The following is a 17620-nucleotide window of genomic DNA, read 5'->3' as shown; positions in this document are numbered from 1 at the left end:
ATATATATATATATGAGCTCATTGTTGGGTCAAATTGAAGTCACATGCTGGCCAGAAGTGGCCTGCCAACCGCTAGTTGAAAATCCCAGTTATAAACAGCATTTTAAATAAACCGAAATCTGTCAAAAGTAAAGAGCAAATGCTGACCAGTTTAAAAAAGAAACTGTCCAAAAATAGTGAAACAATTTCAGAGTAATGTTTCTTCCAAGAAAAAATGGAAACAATTTTCAATATCCCATCAGCTGCATGTCATAATATCAAAAGATTTTAAGAATCTGGAGACATTGGGATGTCAATAAGAGATGTCTGTGATCTTTCGGACCTCACACTGCAATAAAACTGGTGCATTTAGGTTTCCTGTTTTAGTTGAATTATAGTTTGTAATATAATATCATCTACCTGTTTCCTGGAAAAYTCAGTGAAAAAGAAATGAAAGAACTGCAGTGTGTAGAAGTTCAAACAGTGGATCAGAATAAATACAAAACACTACAAATCCTTCATCTGTGGCAGGGAGAAATAGAGAGCTTTAACCTCAGATCCAGGGAGTTTTGTTTGTAATTTCCAGGATGAAAGGTAACACAAAAGCCACACAGCCAGAGTTAAACCAGGATTCTGTTGAGTACAAAGCAAGTTTAGTGGGGAAAAAAGAAAAAGTTGTCAGACCGAGAGACTCAAACTGCTGCAAGGATTTAAGAGCTAGCTGAAACCCAGTCTTTGTTTTGCCATTTCAGATTTTCATGTTTGAAATGAAATATAGTAAAGTTAAAAATGATTCTGTCAGACAGCAGGTGAAGGGTTCAGCCTGTGTGGCATCAGACCGTGAGACTAAACGCAGTGTCGGGCAGAGAGTTATGGTATGTCGAGGGCTCAACACCCAGAGAATAACGCCTGCAGACCGCACAGGCTAATTAGTACGATTACTGCACAGCTGGATTGGCCAGACGTTTTCCTGGGTTTTATCAAAAGGATCACTCACTCGATGTTGCCTTTATCCCGACAACTTCTGCTTCAGCAGAGTCGCTCTATTTTAGGACYGCAAGACTGTCTGGGTCGTTGCCGTCTAAATTTGAGGGAGTGGGAAAACTGAGGCAGTTGTTTAGTGGAGTGTTCCTCTTTCTGGGATGTTTAAACCAACAAATATAAAATGTTTCATGAAATAATCTGAAGTGTTTTGTTTTTTGTTTTTGGATTTTTAAACTAGAAAATGTGAAAAAWAATCCTGATGGGTGCCAATGCAACTACTGCTGAAATCCAAAAATACATCAACTTTCTTCTACAAATCCTGCAGTAATTTGGGGTTTTCTTTTGTAATAATCTAATCTAACAAAATGCTGCTGTTTTGATTTATAAACTGAAGTGTCAACCAGTATCAAAAGAAATGTTAAAGTTGCTCCCAGTGGCTCATTAATAGCACCACGGGAACCTTCATTTGCATTTTTCCTTCCCTAATGGCACTCTTAATAAGATAGGCAGACAGAATTATAAACTAAGCAGACCCTGCCAGTGAAAACTAAGTTTTACTAGAAAAATGTCTGAACTGGAAATGGCAGAAATATCTGGTCATCACTGATGAATGTTACTGCTTTTAGTGTTTTATGTAGGAGATATGAGAAAAATTAATTAAAAAATAGTGTTTGCTTCTAGTTTTTAAGAGAAAATTCTGAGCTCAGATACAAAGATCATCAGTCAGATGTTTTTACTGCGATCTTCAGCCTTAGGATTACGGGACTGCGACATCGACCACCGATCTAACCCTGCTCCTTGATTTCTATGAATTATGAAAGAAGGGTAAATTTTGTAGGCATAAGAGGATTTTGTCGGCAAAAATAAAAAAAAAAAGAAAAATGGAAAAAGTTCAGAAAGGAAATTCAAAAGAAAGTACAGACAGCTTGAAACCAAATCAGCTTTTTAGGGGTGCAGCTATTGCAGTTTACTGGCTGATCACTGATCTTAAAAAGTCTGACTTGCAGATTAAAATGGTGGCCGATGCCGATTTTTTTAAATAACTGACACTGTCAGGTGTTAAAACGTCACAATACACCATCAATGTTTTAATCTTATTTTATTCAAAAACACTGAACAATACCCATGAAACACTACAACCTTGTTTTAACTGGACATTARGTAGTGCTCACAGCAGAGCAAAAAGGGGGACAGTGACAGATTTTCAGACCTTTGTGGAGGTAGRTGAGAAGCTGATCTTGTCTAAGTATCAGCCGTTCTCCAATCTCCCAAAATAAGGAAATCTGTGCTGATAGATCAGCTGGCTGATTTATCTGTACACTTCTACAAATTTTTTGTTTGTGCTCAGAAACTTGGAGATTCTGATTAAAAGTTAGTCAGTGTGACATCATCCCTCCAAGTTACWGGTGTAATGTCCTGGTTCTCAAGTCCCTCTACCCTGTAGGTTGCCCTGTTTTTTTTAGCTTCTTTTAATTACAAAATTTGTCTACGTCATACAGTGTACAGCAGCCAAAAGTCTAGCATTCTGTTCTTAGTTGAGCCACATGTTTTAATGTAATTACTGCATGGGTTTTCCAAAGTTCCAGGCAGACTAACAAATCAGAAATCAGGATGGAGACGAGATGAACAGACAAATGGATATAAAGGTGCTTCAGGGCTTGTTTGACCAACTCTCAACAAAGAACACAACTTACCTACTCAACTAGATCAGATAGTTGGTGATTTATCTGTTGGAGCTGTGTAAACAAGACTTTTCTTTTGATCTTTTCTTTCATCATAATACCATCAGTCCTCCTTGAATCATCGGTTTTTCTCTCTCTCTTTTTGCTTGACCTCATCTTCCCTGCATGACCTCCGTCTGCCCTCTCTCTCAACTCTCGCTCCGCATCGTTTTTGCCTCTCTTCACCTCACTTTTTTCTAATTCTCTGATCATTCATATGGCATCTCTCCGACCCCCCCCACCCCCATCCGCCCCCACCTCTGCAGCAGCCCCTCGGACCAACATGTCTCCTCCAAGCCCCCGCTGAGCTCCTCGGCCATGGCGTCGCGCATCCTGCTGCGGCAGCAGCTCATGCGRGAGCAGCTTCAGGAGCAGGAGCGGCGCGAGCAGCAGAGGCAGCAGTCCTCCCAGTACCCACAGACCACGGCGGCCCAGACCCCCGCCATCAACGTCAGCGTCCCCGTCAGTTTACCACCTGCTGCACAGGTGCCCATGGAGGTGCTTAAGGTAAGCAGCCGTGGCTCCAGCTGTTGAGGGGGCTTTAATTGGCAGCCTTATTTCTGTATAAAGTTTCCATGTCAGGAAAATGTGTGTGTCACGGCCGCAGCCTGAATGGTCCGGCTGTATTAATAGAGTTTGGTGACTCGTGCGAAGACAGTCAGGCAATCGTGGTTTTACTATGCCTGTGTGTAAAAACTAAAGAGAAAGCACGGGGAGTGAGTGAAGTGTGGTAAAATGCGTATATGGGGATTATCTTTCCTGAGAGAATTCCTCTTTAATGCAKGCTGTGCCTCCAGCCGTTTGGATTTAGCCATCTTTAATCCTATTTGCTCGGCTACGTTCACATCTTTTCGTAGCTTTGATTCTCTGCAGTCTGAGGGACAGGAGACTCGTTAGGATTTTCTGTATGAGTAGAGCGCATTGTTTTTAACCGTAGAATTCAATCAGACTTTTTGGTAAGTTTTACTCTCTCTTTTGCTTGTGATCATTTTTTTTGCAACGATTGAAACTTGTCGAATTATTTGAAGACTTGTGTCAGGCAGGGTTGTGTAAGCGGACTGTTGTGAAACTCCGAGTTTTAACACTTTTGCTAGTTTTGTCTGTTTTCAGATTTTACTTTCCTTGCTCATTTTTCTTTTCGTTTTTGGATTTTTATCTGAACAGGCTCTGTATATATTTGAAATGTTTTATGTTTTGTGTGCTTCTTTTAATAGAAAAAAAAACTTTTTACACGCTGTCATCAAATTTTCTGTTTACAGCTGTAGATCCTTCCTTTAGCTGAGACACCAAATGATACTTGTTTTTCACAAGTTCATTAATCCATTAAAGCAGAAAAGACCTGCAGAAATATTAAACTGCATTTGTTTTAGAATCAACAAATCAAAAGTCCTTAGTTTTTGAATTTTGTTCATCATGAAATAAGCCTTAGCTTCTCTTTATTGGCAACTATCAACCTTATCTCATACAATTAAAGGGGGAAAATTAGAGTTGCATTACAGGCAGTTGTCAAAGGATTTCCAAGTCTAAGACAAATGAACTTTCTCAGTAGACCAAATATGAATAAATACATCCGCTTGTTTTACTTCTTTACTGTCTGAGATGTACTGTGTTTTTATGGGATGACATTTTTTGGCTTCATTATCATCCACAGTTTAACCAAAATAGCCAAATGTTGCRTTTCCTGACTCTAGGAAAGAGTAAGACAGTCATGGAAACATGGTTTATGCAAGAGGTGCTGTGAGAAATTGTGTAACAAAAAAAAAGAGATCTACGACACCTAACAGGAACCTGATTCCTTTTACTGTCATAAAACATACTATAAATAATATACACATATAGAATATAAACTATACACACTAGTTTTTATTTCTTTATTTGTTCATTCATTTCTTTGGTTTTTGACACATCATTTTTATATCTACATTGGGGTGCAGCACCCTCAGCACTCAGTTTATTTCTCTTCCTGAGCAATCTTTACAACCAAGTCACATTATACCATAACTTTAACTTTTTTTTGATAAAAAAAAAAACAATTCAAACTGTTGTGATATTGTCTGACTTCCAGTCACTCGACCAGTAAAGTTGTCCTTTCCTCACCTTAAAGTTCCACCTCCCACTTTAAAATCTTCTGTAGATTAGAAGGACTTGTTTAGAGCCTGCACAATCAAACGAGGAGCTTTTGAATGAGTGATAGACCAAAGTTTTAATTGTTGTAAACTCTTTAAAAACAGTATAAGAATGGGACTTGTTGAGAAAATCTTTGTTAGGTTTAATCCATCTACAGCACATTTGGAGATTTCATGGTTTTGCACTCAGCCCCGCTTTCATCATGCTTTGGATGTGTGTGGCACGGGCCCTGCAGGGAAGCACAAATACAGTATATCCATTCAAAACATTACCTTATGCCATGCAGCAYAAACACTACTTACTCCCCATAATCTGCAGCTCTTTGAGAGGTTTAGGACGCCCCCTCCCTGAACTCGCACCCTGTGTACAATACATCAATTTGCAGTAATTTCTCAGTTATTTTTTTCTTCTTTTTTGTGTGAGAGCTTACAGGCATTCCTCTTTGACTGAAGTCTTGAAATGAAAAGGCCGTTCCAGCTTGGTGCTGTTGAGCTGGGTTAACCTGCTCCCCTGTCTGTGCGTAGATTAGCAGAGTCCCCTGCAAAGCTCAGGGGTACCAGGCAGAGCTGCTGAACCTCAGAAAGTGCAAATATTAGGCTCAGATGAGTTTATCTAAAGACTGATTGGACCCCTAATTAACCAACTGACCTCTGACCTTGTGGGGAATAAGTATGGGATCAGTTTGGGGATCAGGACAAAGGCGAGCACGGTCTTACCACACACTGAACTTTAATTCAGCGAAGAATGCCTGTAATTAGCTCCCACTGCTTTAATTCTTCAGCAAATTTAAGAAATACAGCTTTGAAACAGTTAAATAATGATTTTTGTAAGGATTTATAATGCCATGAAAGGAACAATGGCCTCTTCAACCACATTGTTCCTTKTGATTCCACATAAAGTACTGCATTTTTAATGTAATATCAGATTTTGTGTAAAACTAATTGCATTCATGTCGTAAATATTTATTATAAAATTTTTTTGCCTGGCTAATATTGCTAAATTTAGGCATGTATTGTTAGCTTAACAGCAGCTACAGTTACACTGTAGCTGTAATTTACAACTATATTTCAATACGGTTTATGATAACTTAACAAACATTTGTTTTTTAAGACACAATGTTATAATCATACTACAGTGGTAATTTGTTATGATTGTGCATCTTAGCATCACARTATATCAGCAGAGTGGCTCACAGGGGACCATTAAAAGCGAAACGCAGCTATTCATGCTAGCATCACAGTTGTCTGCTGGTTCTGCAAAGCAGCTTAACAGTGAGACAAAGTGGCTCATTCAGCGAATGGAGGCAGTGTTATTAGTGCATTCAGTTAGGAGCATCATGGAATGCCTGCAGCATGCAAGTTAAAAAACATAAAAAAAATACAGATCATTGTTTGTCATTCTGCACTCGCCCTCCACCATTTTTGTTTATTTTTTTCCTCGGTACAGCAGGGTCTTTTGTGCTCGTTGCTGGGGAGTTTATGATTCCTTAGCAGTTATATTGCTGATGCCTTAAGATTTGTTGATGGTTAAAAATGAGCAGAGAAACAAAGCCTTGTTTGCTGTTGCAGATTCTGAGAGTTTGAATTTATTGCATTTTTAAACATTCACTGGCATTCACGGGCAAGTACATAAGGTGAAGTTGGGTAAAAAAATGTTGCTTTTCTAAGTGCAATATATATTGCTGGCCTTTTAGCCTCTTTGTACTTAAAAGCACGATTCATGTTAAAATGTACAGAAGCTAAATCATTGCTTGACACCACCATGCCACATTTATTCTATTGTGGCCTTTATCTGTGTAAACCGGAATAGGTTCCTTATCACATTGAAAACAAACAAACACTAAAAAAAGTTATGTCATTTCTTTCTGTAGCAAAAACATTAAAAATAAAGCCATGTCTTCTGGTCTGTACCCCTGAAGGAGCTCTAATGAAGTCACCTTGATCTCTTTAGTCATCCTAATTTTTGTGATACATTTGGAAATGCCTGATGATAAAACAAGCTGAAGAAGATTAAATCCTCCTTTTAGTCTAAAAAAAAGCAAAACTATATCAATTAGTAAAATATATCCMAAGATTCCAGATATTTTGGTTTTTATTTGCATGATTGTCATTCTCTTTGACTTTTTAAATTTGAGAAAACAGAAAAAGGCAACACAGAATGTTTTCACAGTGACTTATGTGTAACACAGTGTATTATTCAAACCTCATGTCACGTTGCAACCAAAACATTTAAGTTTAGGATTTTGTGTATAGAGAGAACTTCTAAACACTGAAAACTGCAAGGTTATTTTGATAGCTCAGCTGCTGGGTTAATGCTGGTATGTCACAGGTTGGATTGGTTAACCAATTATTGGATCAAAATGGTTGATCCGGTTGTTGGGTATCATTTTATGCTAGATGTAGGCATGTGCTAAATCATATTGTGTTCAATAGTGCCATTACTGGGATTAGTGCTGCATGATGATGACATTTTTGTGTTCAACTGTGTACAACACACTCCCCACAAGTGTGCTTGTGAGCCCATAACATAACAGTAAGGATGGAAGGCAGCACGGAGTAGGTCATTCCAAAACAATTTAAAAATCTGTTGTATGGAACAAGTTTGGCTTTGTAAGGTCCTATCTATTTGTAAGGTGTACAACAGCAAAGTTGACAACACACAGTTGCACGACAGTATGAACTTATTGTCACAGGAAAAATTTCCATGTATCAGAGTATAATAAAAGTCACGTCTTCTACAACAAACTTCTGGTGAATAGTTGAAACAAATCTTCTCAGCTGAGAATTCTCAGTCAATCTGTCCCTTGCAAGCGGCAAAGTAAGCGCTGGAAGGAGACGGTACGGAGTGGGCTGTAGCTGTTAAAAAGAAAGTTAGTTTGATGAATTGTAAGTGTAATTTTAGAATACAGGGTAACTGATTTAAGGCCAATATCTTGCAAAATTCATTTGTCTTCTATTATTGACWTAATCATCAGCTAAATGCTATAAATAATCATGATTCATTTTTTTGCCAGTATTGCCCAACCCTAGCTCGAAGTTGACCAAATCAGAACTGACTGGGCCTCTGCTTTACAGGATGTAACAAGTAAAACTAAGACAATTTGTAAGAAAATGTTTAAAAATAAACATAAACAGTGTATATACTGTATATATATATATATAAGTTTGAATTTCTAAAACAAAATACACAAGTTGGTTCTAGTTAGTAGACACCAATAGTTGTTATTAGATCCTCCAAGTGATCTAATAACCCAGCTTTTGGGTTAGGATTTCCATAACAACTGTACATAACACGATTGTGATACAGAACTGAACTATGCACCTGGAAAAATGCCCCCTTTCACCCATTTTTTGGATAGAAAACTTAACACACTRCTGGGTCAATCTTATAACCAGCGGTGGGCAGCTCTAATTTAGATTTTAGTTCCGCAAGTTCTCAAGCGCAAGTAAATTTATTTAGGTCCGCAAGTTCAAAAGCACATGTACTSAATAAAACTTAGCGGAAGCTAATATAAAGCGCAACATCATCTGCATTTACCAGAAAACATTCAGGTAAGAGAAAAGTCAGAGCTTTACTACMATCTACTAGTAAAATCGCTTTCTTTAACAGATTGGCACATATTGGCGCAGAATGAGGATGTGATTCTTAGAAATGGACTTTTAAATCATGGTTGTAAAACCAAAAATAATTGTGGATTGCTAGTTCTGCTGCTTCTTGGTCATTTTTTTTAATGAATTATGTGTCTACTGAAAGTAGTGAGACTAGATGGCTATTTAGCTTTGCTTTTGATGAAATTGATGTTTGAATGCGAAACATTATTTGTGATTTGCGCTACTCAATTCAAAATTTAGAAAGCGCAAATTTGCGCATCTTTTTATGAAATTCGTAAAACCCCTATAGCACAAAAGAGAAATTTAGGTCTGCAATTAGCTGAATTGCGCTTTAGTGGACTARTGCCCACTGCTTATGACCTAACAAAAATCCAGAACCACCAGTAGCCTTCAGAAGTCACCCAAGTAATAAACAGAGTCCTGCTGAGTAATTCCAGAACATTAATAAACAAACAGCATCATGAAGACCAAGGAGCACACCTTGAAAACCTTGAGTTATTTCCCTCCCACTGCCCAGTTATATGCTGACTTGTGTTGGCCTATTACATAAAATCCCAGTAAAATTTGTTGAAGTTTATGGTTGTGATGCAACAAAATGTTAAAGTACAAATAGTYCCCATAATTTAGTTTAAACCTGCAGTTATCAGTTATAATCATAAATTATCTCCTGGCTGTAATTTAGATTATTATTTTTTTGTTCAGTTTTAAAATAGATGTTTTCTGTTCAGTTATTTTTTTATTTTTAACTTGTCGTTTTAGAACTAAACATTAGGTTTGCATTGAGAAACCGTAGCAAGAAGAAATGTTGGCTTTTTTTATAGACAAACCTCAAACACCACCTGTATATACAGAGTACTGTAACCATATTGCTTCTGTAATAAACTGGGACACCCCATATGTTTTTCTAGTGCAAATTATGTCCTTAATGCCTGCTTTGCTCCTCCTGTAGGACTTAGAAAATGTAAAACTAGGACTTTTCTAGGTATAGGAAGTTGGGGAAAGCTCTAAGGGACTCTTGCAAAAATCCTCCAGATTGTTTTTGTTTCTATTTTTATGCAGTACCTAGTATTTTTCTGGGCAAAAGGAGAAAAAAATTGAAAAAACATTTGTCAGTAGGATTTATGTGTCTGTGTATATCTAGTTTTATAGCAGCTTTTTTTACGAACTCATAAAGGGTCAAAGCCAAAGGGACTTATTTCAAGCAGGTGACAGCACAGATTCTGCATAATATTACAATAAATCCTCATCAGTGGCCTTATCGACCATGTGTCACGACAAGCCAAACAAGTCAGAATCTGCTGCTGCAGTTAATAAATATAATTCTTTTAGTAGGTTTAGTCAAAGATTTGTACAAATTGAGAGTAGAATATTTATACAACAATCTATCTGAAGCAGCTTGGCTAATGCCAATTTTTGAAACTAGCTCCTTTCTTCTAATATACATATTTTAAACCATGTTTGTGCTTGTCTGAGTGCAGTGCTGCCTGAGTTATTATCTTTTATGACGGGTAAGCATGCAAATGCTATCTGAGCATTCCAATGCCCAACAAATGTCTAAAATGAGACCAGATCCGTATTTGATGATGAAAAGCTGTCACACTTGCAGAACAGGAACAATGCAGAAGGAAATACAAATCAATTTTAAACCATTTCTTCCTTTGACTTGTGGTAATTCGACATGATGCAGCTGTTAATGCAGGACATACACGAGACTGCAACACATTTAAAAGCTGTCTCACAGACCCTACAGGCAGACAGAACAGACTGACAGTGCTGCAGGTATAAAAGAGGAGGAACCGCTATGACTACTAATAACTGCTAATATATCCCGAAGAAACATCTTTGCAATGAAAATGGAAGTGTTGTCTAGAAGTTTCAGCTGGTTGTTTACTCAGAGTTCAACTGTGTTACACACTCGGTGATGTCATCGTCAGCTTAGCTGTTCAAGGCGATGTACAAAACATCTCAGTGCGTTTAAGGCAAACCAGGAGATTTCATGCCTCCAACAGTTTGTCCACTGATAGTAATTTATTTTTAAATGTTGACCTAAATCACTTACAATACAGTTGATTTTTCTCAAAACAAAAGAGGAGTTTCAGATTTCAGTTCATATAAAAATACCACATGATTTTGATATTTCCCTGGTTTGCTCTTTTTAAATGGTTGTTAACAGATAATAAAAATGGTTTAGTAATTCTGTTATTAGAGCTAGTTTGATATTTAACTTTTTTCTTTCCTTCTTCAGTTCAGTCCTTTTTTTCCCCAAGTATTGTTTACAACAAAAATACGTTAAAACCCTATTACAAAGTAAACAAGTGAAATATATGTGTACAGTTAAACATAATGGCTGCCACTATTGACTTTTTATGTTTGAGTCAATTTTTACTTTAGTTCATCGTAGTTTTACAACCAGGTCACCAAGTCTAGCACAATAAATATGAAAAGAATGAATCTCCAAGTGTTTATGGATTTAAACAAAAAAAGTCAGAATATTCAGCATGTTATGAATGCCAGGGGCTTTACCTGTGGCTGCCAGACAGAGGAGAGTAACACAAAGCGCACAATTTTTTAAATGTAATAATGGAGATTGGAGCTAAAAGTTGGTATACTTCTAGCAGAGAGCAAACTCCATAATAAATAGTGGGAAAAAATCAAATATGGCTGCCAAAGCTAATTTAAAATAGCTTTGACTTGGTGATATATTGAGCTAATATTTACAGGTGTCTGTGGGTCCTTCAAAAAGTCTTAAATTTGTTAAAAATATTATTAAGCTGGTATTAAACTCATTACTCAAAAGTCACAACCCTTGTGTAAGGATTGAATGGGCCATTACAACAGACCTCCCCAGAGTGTACCTCGAAGTACATGGTCAAATGCCTTCTCCAAGTCCACAAAGCACATGCGGACTGGATTGGCAAATTTCCATGCCCCCTCAAGGGATGGGTAAAGAGTTGGTCCCATGTTCCACAGCCAGGATGCAACCCGCATTGTTCCTCCTGAATACGAGATTCAGCCATCGGTCAGACTCTATCCTCCAATACCTCTGAATAGACCTTAAAGAGGAGGTTAAGGAGATTTATATAACTGGAACACACCCTCCGGTTCCCCTTTTCAAAGAGAGGGAACCACCGTTCCAATCTGCCAATCCAGTGACCCGCCCCCACCCCCACCTCCCGATGTCCACGCAATGTTAGACCATTTGAGTAATAATAATTGCACGTTACATACCCACACAATGCACACTCGGCCCAGATGCAACAAAGGATGACATCACTTTGGTGGCCCAGATGTGGTTTGCCAGAGGTGGTCCACGCTTGGGCCATGCACAACATAAATCAAACCAGCATGCCATCTTAAAATCAGTGCCGTCATCACCAGACCTGGCCCACATYTGGCTGATAAACCATTTGCCATGCCAGCAGTGTCAGCTTGACAACAGGTCTGGCCCACACCTGTCAGCTATGTGGGTAATTATTTACAGAGAATTCAGTTTTTTATGAGGTCAAATAGCAGCGGCAACAGCAGCTAGCCATAGCACTTCTGTGAAGTCTAAAGAACTTCATTTGTGAATTTCACGTTTATTTTTAAATAAATATTTAATGTAAAATTCACTGCATTTTAAAGTTCTTTAAATATTATTCTCATGAAGTACTTTAAATTTTTGGATATTGGTGTTTTAATAATGGCAGCAATCCATTTTGTCTTGGCCTCACTCAAACTAGCTGTTAGCTCAGTAATCTAGTCTGCATGAAATTGTCCAAACTCGGGTCAACAAGTGAGACATTTGTTCGTAACCTTTTCACAAAACCCCTCTTGGAAAGATTTGAACTTTTCYTTTATCTATAGATCAGAACCAATCTCTGTGACCACGTTCACATAATGGAATTGGATATATCTGTGAATAAAATTSCAAGCTGAGTAATAGTTTGAGGTGTACAAGTGTGAACTATTAAAGTTTTTTATGCAGTGATAAAACATCTGAAGGGTTAATGTCTGTAATTTGTGTCTTTAAATTTATAAAAGCCTAATTAGAACTTTAAAAGAAATAAAACTTACTGTAGAGAGGAGCAAAGTATTTTGGGATGTCTCACTTCTTCCTCCAAAGCTAGCTGCAATTAAAAAAAAACATATTGAATTCACAGTGGAAAACTGAGCTGTGATATTTTTAGCAAAGTTTGTCAGAAGTTTATTTATATTCACCAAAAACTGTTTCAGCTGATGGTCTTCTTGAACTATTTCTGCTTCTGCGATTCTTACTGTTGATCACAAAAATAGTTTTCACTTGGCTTTCATTAAGGTACTTCACATTAATATGTTGGTACACATGTACTAAATTGGCATCTAGAATAGTTGTAGCTAAATTTGTCTAACATCTCTGCAAAAAGTCAAATACTTGTCTCTATATCTGCCCCCAATTAAAAAAATCTCTCTAAATATATATACACATATACATAAATATACACACACACGTACATACATACATACATACATACATACATATCAAAATACTTACAAAAATACTTACAAAAATAGAACTAAATATACATCAACAAAAAAACTACTGTTTTTCATTCCAATGAACAGCCAAGAAAAAAAACAAAAGTAAATTACCCAAACATAGACTGCCCATATCTTTTCAAAAACAAAGTTATGACTCTTGTTCTAAATGAATGAATCRTGCCAGTAGTTTGGAAGTCCTTCGCTAAACTGTTCCACAATTTGATACCCTGAACTGAAGTACATTTCTCTTCTATCTCACCAGTGTGGTTTGAACCACACTGTTGTTATTTTTCTAACAAAATATCWCAAAACCTAATCTAGATGGATAAACTTCAGTCTTAATAAGCTCGTTATTAGCCAGGAAGGTGTAAATAACATAAARAATTTGTAAAAATTGTGATTTTCCACACAATGTATCTAAAATCAAAATGGCTTTAGTCTGATGTTTTTTAAAAAAGACAAAAATTTCTGTTCCTTTTTTTTTTGTTTCAATTTAGCAATATGACATTATGGCTGCACAGTAGAGCTGCATGATACTAGGAAAAACTTGCAATGTGCAATACTCTTTAAATAAACTCACATTTCCTCACTTCCTCTCCTGTCATCTGGATCATCTAAACCAGGTGTTGGCATCCAGACCAGCGAGAGTCTGTTGGATTAACCAAATTCATTATTAACCTTCAGAACCTGAATACATTGTACCTGAAATATAATGACCTATGATTCATTGCAGTTCAAGCAGTTCTTTACAAAAATAATATTACACTCACTGATTGCAATGATGATGATAAATTTGCAATATATTGTGTAGCCTTGTTTTAAGCACAAGTGGTAGGGGTACACCCTGGATAGGTTGCAAGTCCATCACAAGAACACATAGAGGCAAACAATAAAAATAACCTCTCACACCTAGAGACAATTTAGAGTTGCCAATTAGCCTAACATTTGTGTTTATGGTCTGAGGGAGGAATCCGGAATACCCAGAGAAAACCCACACATGCACAGAAARAACATGCAAACACATTTTATACTGRATTCCATTTTGTTTGTTAAATTYAGCGATTCTGTCCACAATTTCTACATCTCAGAAATCATATGGTCCTATATTAKCTGCCAGGTCTGAACTTGGCCTACAATAATGTAAACTATCAGCACTGCATATACTGTATTACTAAAGTCCGAATAAAGTGCTATGTACTGTCATCATTGCATGTTCCTATACAATGATGAAATTTGTGYGCAGCATTTAAACCACATGGGTGCATCTCACATGTGATGCACCCAAGTAAAGCAGCAGGAAGCTRTGTGAGCATCCAGGGAGCAGTTAGGAATTAGGTGTCTTGCTCAAGGACACCACAAGATACAGTATGGGTATGGTGCAGGATCGAAAATGGGACTTTTTGGTCCCAAGTCTGTTGCCCTACCAGTGCGTCACAAACCTCCCAAAAAGTTGAAACAAAAGTACAAATATGTACCAAAATAATGCAAACACTTTAAAGTTAGTGTTTTTAAAATGTCTTTAATGAACTGGAGAGTAAAATGACCTTATAAACGTTTTGAGGAAGAATAAACTAAATCACAAAAAGGCATTAATTTAAAAAAATGCGTGCTGTATTATTACAAATCTTCACAAAAATTCAATAAGTTATTGAAATTTAAAAACATATTCAAATTTATTGTACTCTCAGATGCAGAGTAAATTACAGTAGTTAGCTTTTTCATCTAGATCCTGTGACATATTTTGGTGTGATAACCAACACAATCATCTTAGCGTCAGCACAACAAATAAATCAGAAGTTTTTAGAAGTTTTGAGTAGCTGAGGCAGCTATTCAGTGGTTTTGAGACCAACGTTCTTCCTGAGTAAAAAGTCAACAGGAGGCCTGGGGAGATGCAAGCTTGCAGACAAACAGGGATAAAGCAGACTTTATTCTTTGTGTTCTGGTAAACTGGGAACACATGGCTGTCCTCAATGTGTTTTTTTAAGTGGATGGGGCAATGTAATGACCCAGGGCATGTTTTAGTTTTAAGAGGTGGCCATAGAAAACAAAGAGTTCAACTGTTAGCTTTATATTCTGACATCAAATGACATCAAGATATATTTTTTTGCATAAAACAGCACATGCTTGAAAAGGATCATTGTGTTTACTGGGATTTCCAAACATTCRTAGCTAATTACTTATCTCGCCTTTCAACAAATGAGGAAAATTTTTCTCTGTACAGCGAGGCGCATCAGTCGCATAGATCTCTATTTATTTTTTAATTTTTTGTTTCACAATCTAACAATCTAAAAGAGGACATTATGCTTGAGATGCTTGGATACCAACCTTATGAGGTATRTTTCTAAATATATAAGCTGGTCGACATTCATTTTAATTCATGTTGTTTTATCTACCTACAGTTCATTAAATGCTTCAGTGGAAATTTAGGCAAAAGGTTAAAAGGTTTAAAAATAGATCTCTAAATGTGAGCTGGATTGCAGCGACTCTGCTCTACTTACAGTAAAATGTGTTAAAGTCTGACTAACACTTTCTCTGATTTGTACCTTTTTTATTTGCCTGATGAAACATTTCTTGACTATTAATGCTGTGTGGAGAATAACGAGGCTTAAAAATCAAACTGAGCTGCAAAATGCAAGTGTAAAAACAAACAACTCTTGCCAGCATCTTAAAATAAAACTGCTTCTGTCCTTTCATAAACACCATAAGTGTACTACTTTGATTAGGTTGCATAACTTATTTTCATCATTCTCTCTTATCTGCGTGCTTTATCCTCTTTTTTAATATTGCTTTATCCTTAGTCTTTTTATTCTTTCTGTGCTTTCTGCTAACAGGTTCAGACTCATTTGGAAAACCCAACCAAGTACCACATCCAGCGCTCCCAGCAGCAGCAGGTGAAGCGGTACCTGGGAAGGCTTGGCTCCCAGGCATTGAGCTTGCCCTGCCCCAACCAGTCCTCTGACCACGGGGGCATGCCGCCGGGGCCGGGCAACAGCGCCCCCAACAGCCCTATGGCCTTACTGACCCTGAACTCAAACTGCGAGAAAGAGGTTTGTTGGAACTCATTTAATACCTTTGTGTGTTTTTTACTTTTTGTGTTTTAGTCAAGTTTTATAAACTCATCAACCCCGTGACTGCTTTCAGATGGATGATGTCATTGATGACATTATTAGTCTGGAGTCTAGTTATAGTGACGATATCCTCGGTATGATGGACCCAGGACTTCAGATGGCGAACACGGTATGTATGTCTGTGTTTGTGTATACATGTACTTGTATTTGTTACCTTTTTAGGACCGTTTCTGGTATACACACCTACCTTGTCAAGACCAGTAATCCTTATGGGAACCAAAGATTGGTCCTAATTTAGTGGAACTCCATTTGTGGGTTGGGGGTTAGGATATATAAATGACTGGAAGTTAATGAACAGTCTTAATAAGTTTAGCACTACAAACTTGTGTACTTGTGGTGCTTCAACGACGACGTTTAGCCTGCACGTGGCCCCCAGTTCTGGTAAAGGTCACAACTTGAAGAAAGAGTTGATGAGATTGGTGAATATTAGAGTCTGCTGTTGGAAATAATTTGACATTTGAGGGAGGACATCTTGTAGCAATGTACTWGCCTTGCAAATAAGCCAAGCCAACATTTATTGCCTAGTTTTTTAAACTAACAAAAAATATTTTTTAAATATAAACCCCTCCCCAACAAGCTTAGGATTTGTTTGCAAATAATGCAGTGAGAAAATTGGTAGGAATTAATTTATGTACATGAATAGGTCACTTGAAGGAAATGTTCAAAATATAATCTTACTTTAACGTTTTAAAGCATTTTCCTGAGCAAGATCAACAAATAACTATTACGATATCCAATTATGGTTTGAGGTTTCCTCTTTCACCCTGAACAGGTYGCCCCTTGCACTGTGACTACTAGATATGGGCATCAGTAACCCCCCGCCATGGCCCTGAAAGGAAGAAGTAGGTTAAGATAATGGATGGATGCTTTCCTCTTTCATCAAGAAACCCCCATTAGAATACACAGAAAACAGAATTAAGCACTTAATTAATTCAAGTTTTTTTGAGTAACAAAACAAATTAAGTCACATCTATGGACTCATTATAATATTAAGATGATTGAGGTTAGGTTAGGTCAAAATGTAGTTTCAAAAGCAGGAATCTCAAAATGCAGTTTGTTTAGTTTGAATAAATAATGTATGTCCAAATTCTTGGTTTGATGTGATGGCTCATACTGTATATGTGATCTTAAAGTGCTTCAGCAGATATGAATTAAATGTACATACATTCATTTTTATCACGGATACAAGCGGCCATAATGAGTTTCCTCCACAGGGTGTATGGGCTCTCCCTTAAGGCTCCAGCATGCTGCAGCCGAACTGCCAAAATCGTGCTGAACTGTTGCAGTTTCATGACGAAAACTGTCATCCTGTTTGCATTGTCGACATTTTCGGCACTTCTTGTCGCAACCCACGGGCCAAACCTTTCACCTCCTATATATACACCCCCTATATATACATAGGAACACATACAAACTTTATTGTATGATTGGTCAGAAGTTCGTGGGAGTGTTTGTTTGTGCTGAAAGCGCTCAGACGCTGCATTTTGCTTCAACCACTCGCTTAAAAAAAAACAAAAAGAAAAGCAACTCACTTCCAGAACCGACTGTTACCAGGAAGAAGCGGTTTATA

At 37.3% G+C, this 17620-nt stretch overlaps 1 protein-coding gene and 1 long non-coding RNA gene across 7 annotated transcripts in view; one reads left to right on the top strand and one right to left on the bottom strand.

The window, feature by feature from the left end:
* mitfb (melanocyte inducing transcription factor b) overlaps positions 1 to 17620 on the top strand; it is a gene marked incomplete at its 3' end in the record, with an annotated part of 36763 nt that overhangs the window by 16160 nt on the left and 2983 nt on the right. For 5 of the 6 annotated variants that reach the window (XM_014010894.1, XM_014010891.1, XM_014010895.1 and 2 more), the window contains 3 exon segments: positions 2951 to 3191; positions 15754 to 15969; positions 16064 to 16159. In XM_014010894.1, coding sequence (XP_013866348.1) covers positions 2951 to 3191; positions 15754 to 15969; positions 16064 to 16159 — 553 coding nt within the window. 6 annotated transcript variants of the gene reach the window in all.
* LOC106519297 (uncharacterized) lies at positions 4969 to 12678 on the bottom strand. Its single transcript, XR_001310431.1, has 3 exons — positions 12623 to 12678; positions 12479 to 12531; positions 4969 to 5040 (listed from the first exon to the last, which is right to left on the bottom strand). It is a non-coding gene; the product is annotated as an uncharacterized LOC106519297 (long non-coding RNA).

Source organism: Austrofundulus limnaeus, unplaced genomic scaffold, assembly GCF_001266775.1.
Source record: "Austrofundulus limnaeus strain Quisiro unplaced genomic scaffold, Austrofundulus_limnaeus-1.0 Scaffold75, whole genome shotgun sequence".
Lineage (NCBI taxonomy): Eukaryota > Metazoa > Chordata > Actinopteri > Cyprinodontiformes > Rivulidae > Austrofundulus > Austrofundulus limnaeus.
This window is presented reverse-complemented; position numbering and strand designations above follow the sequence as displayed.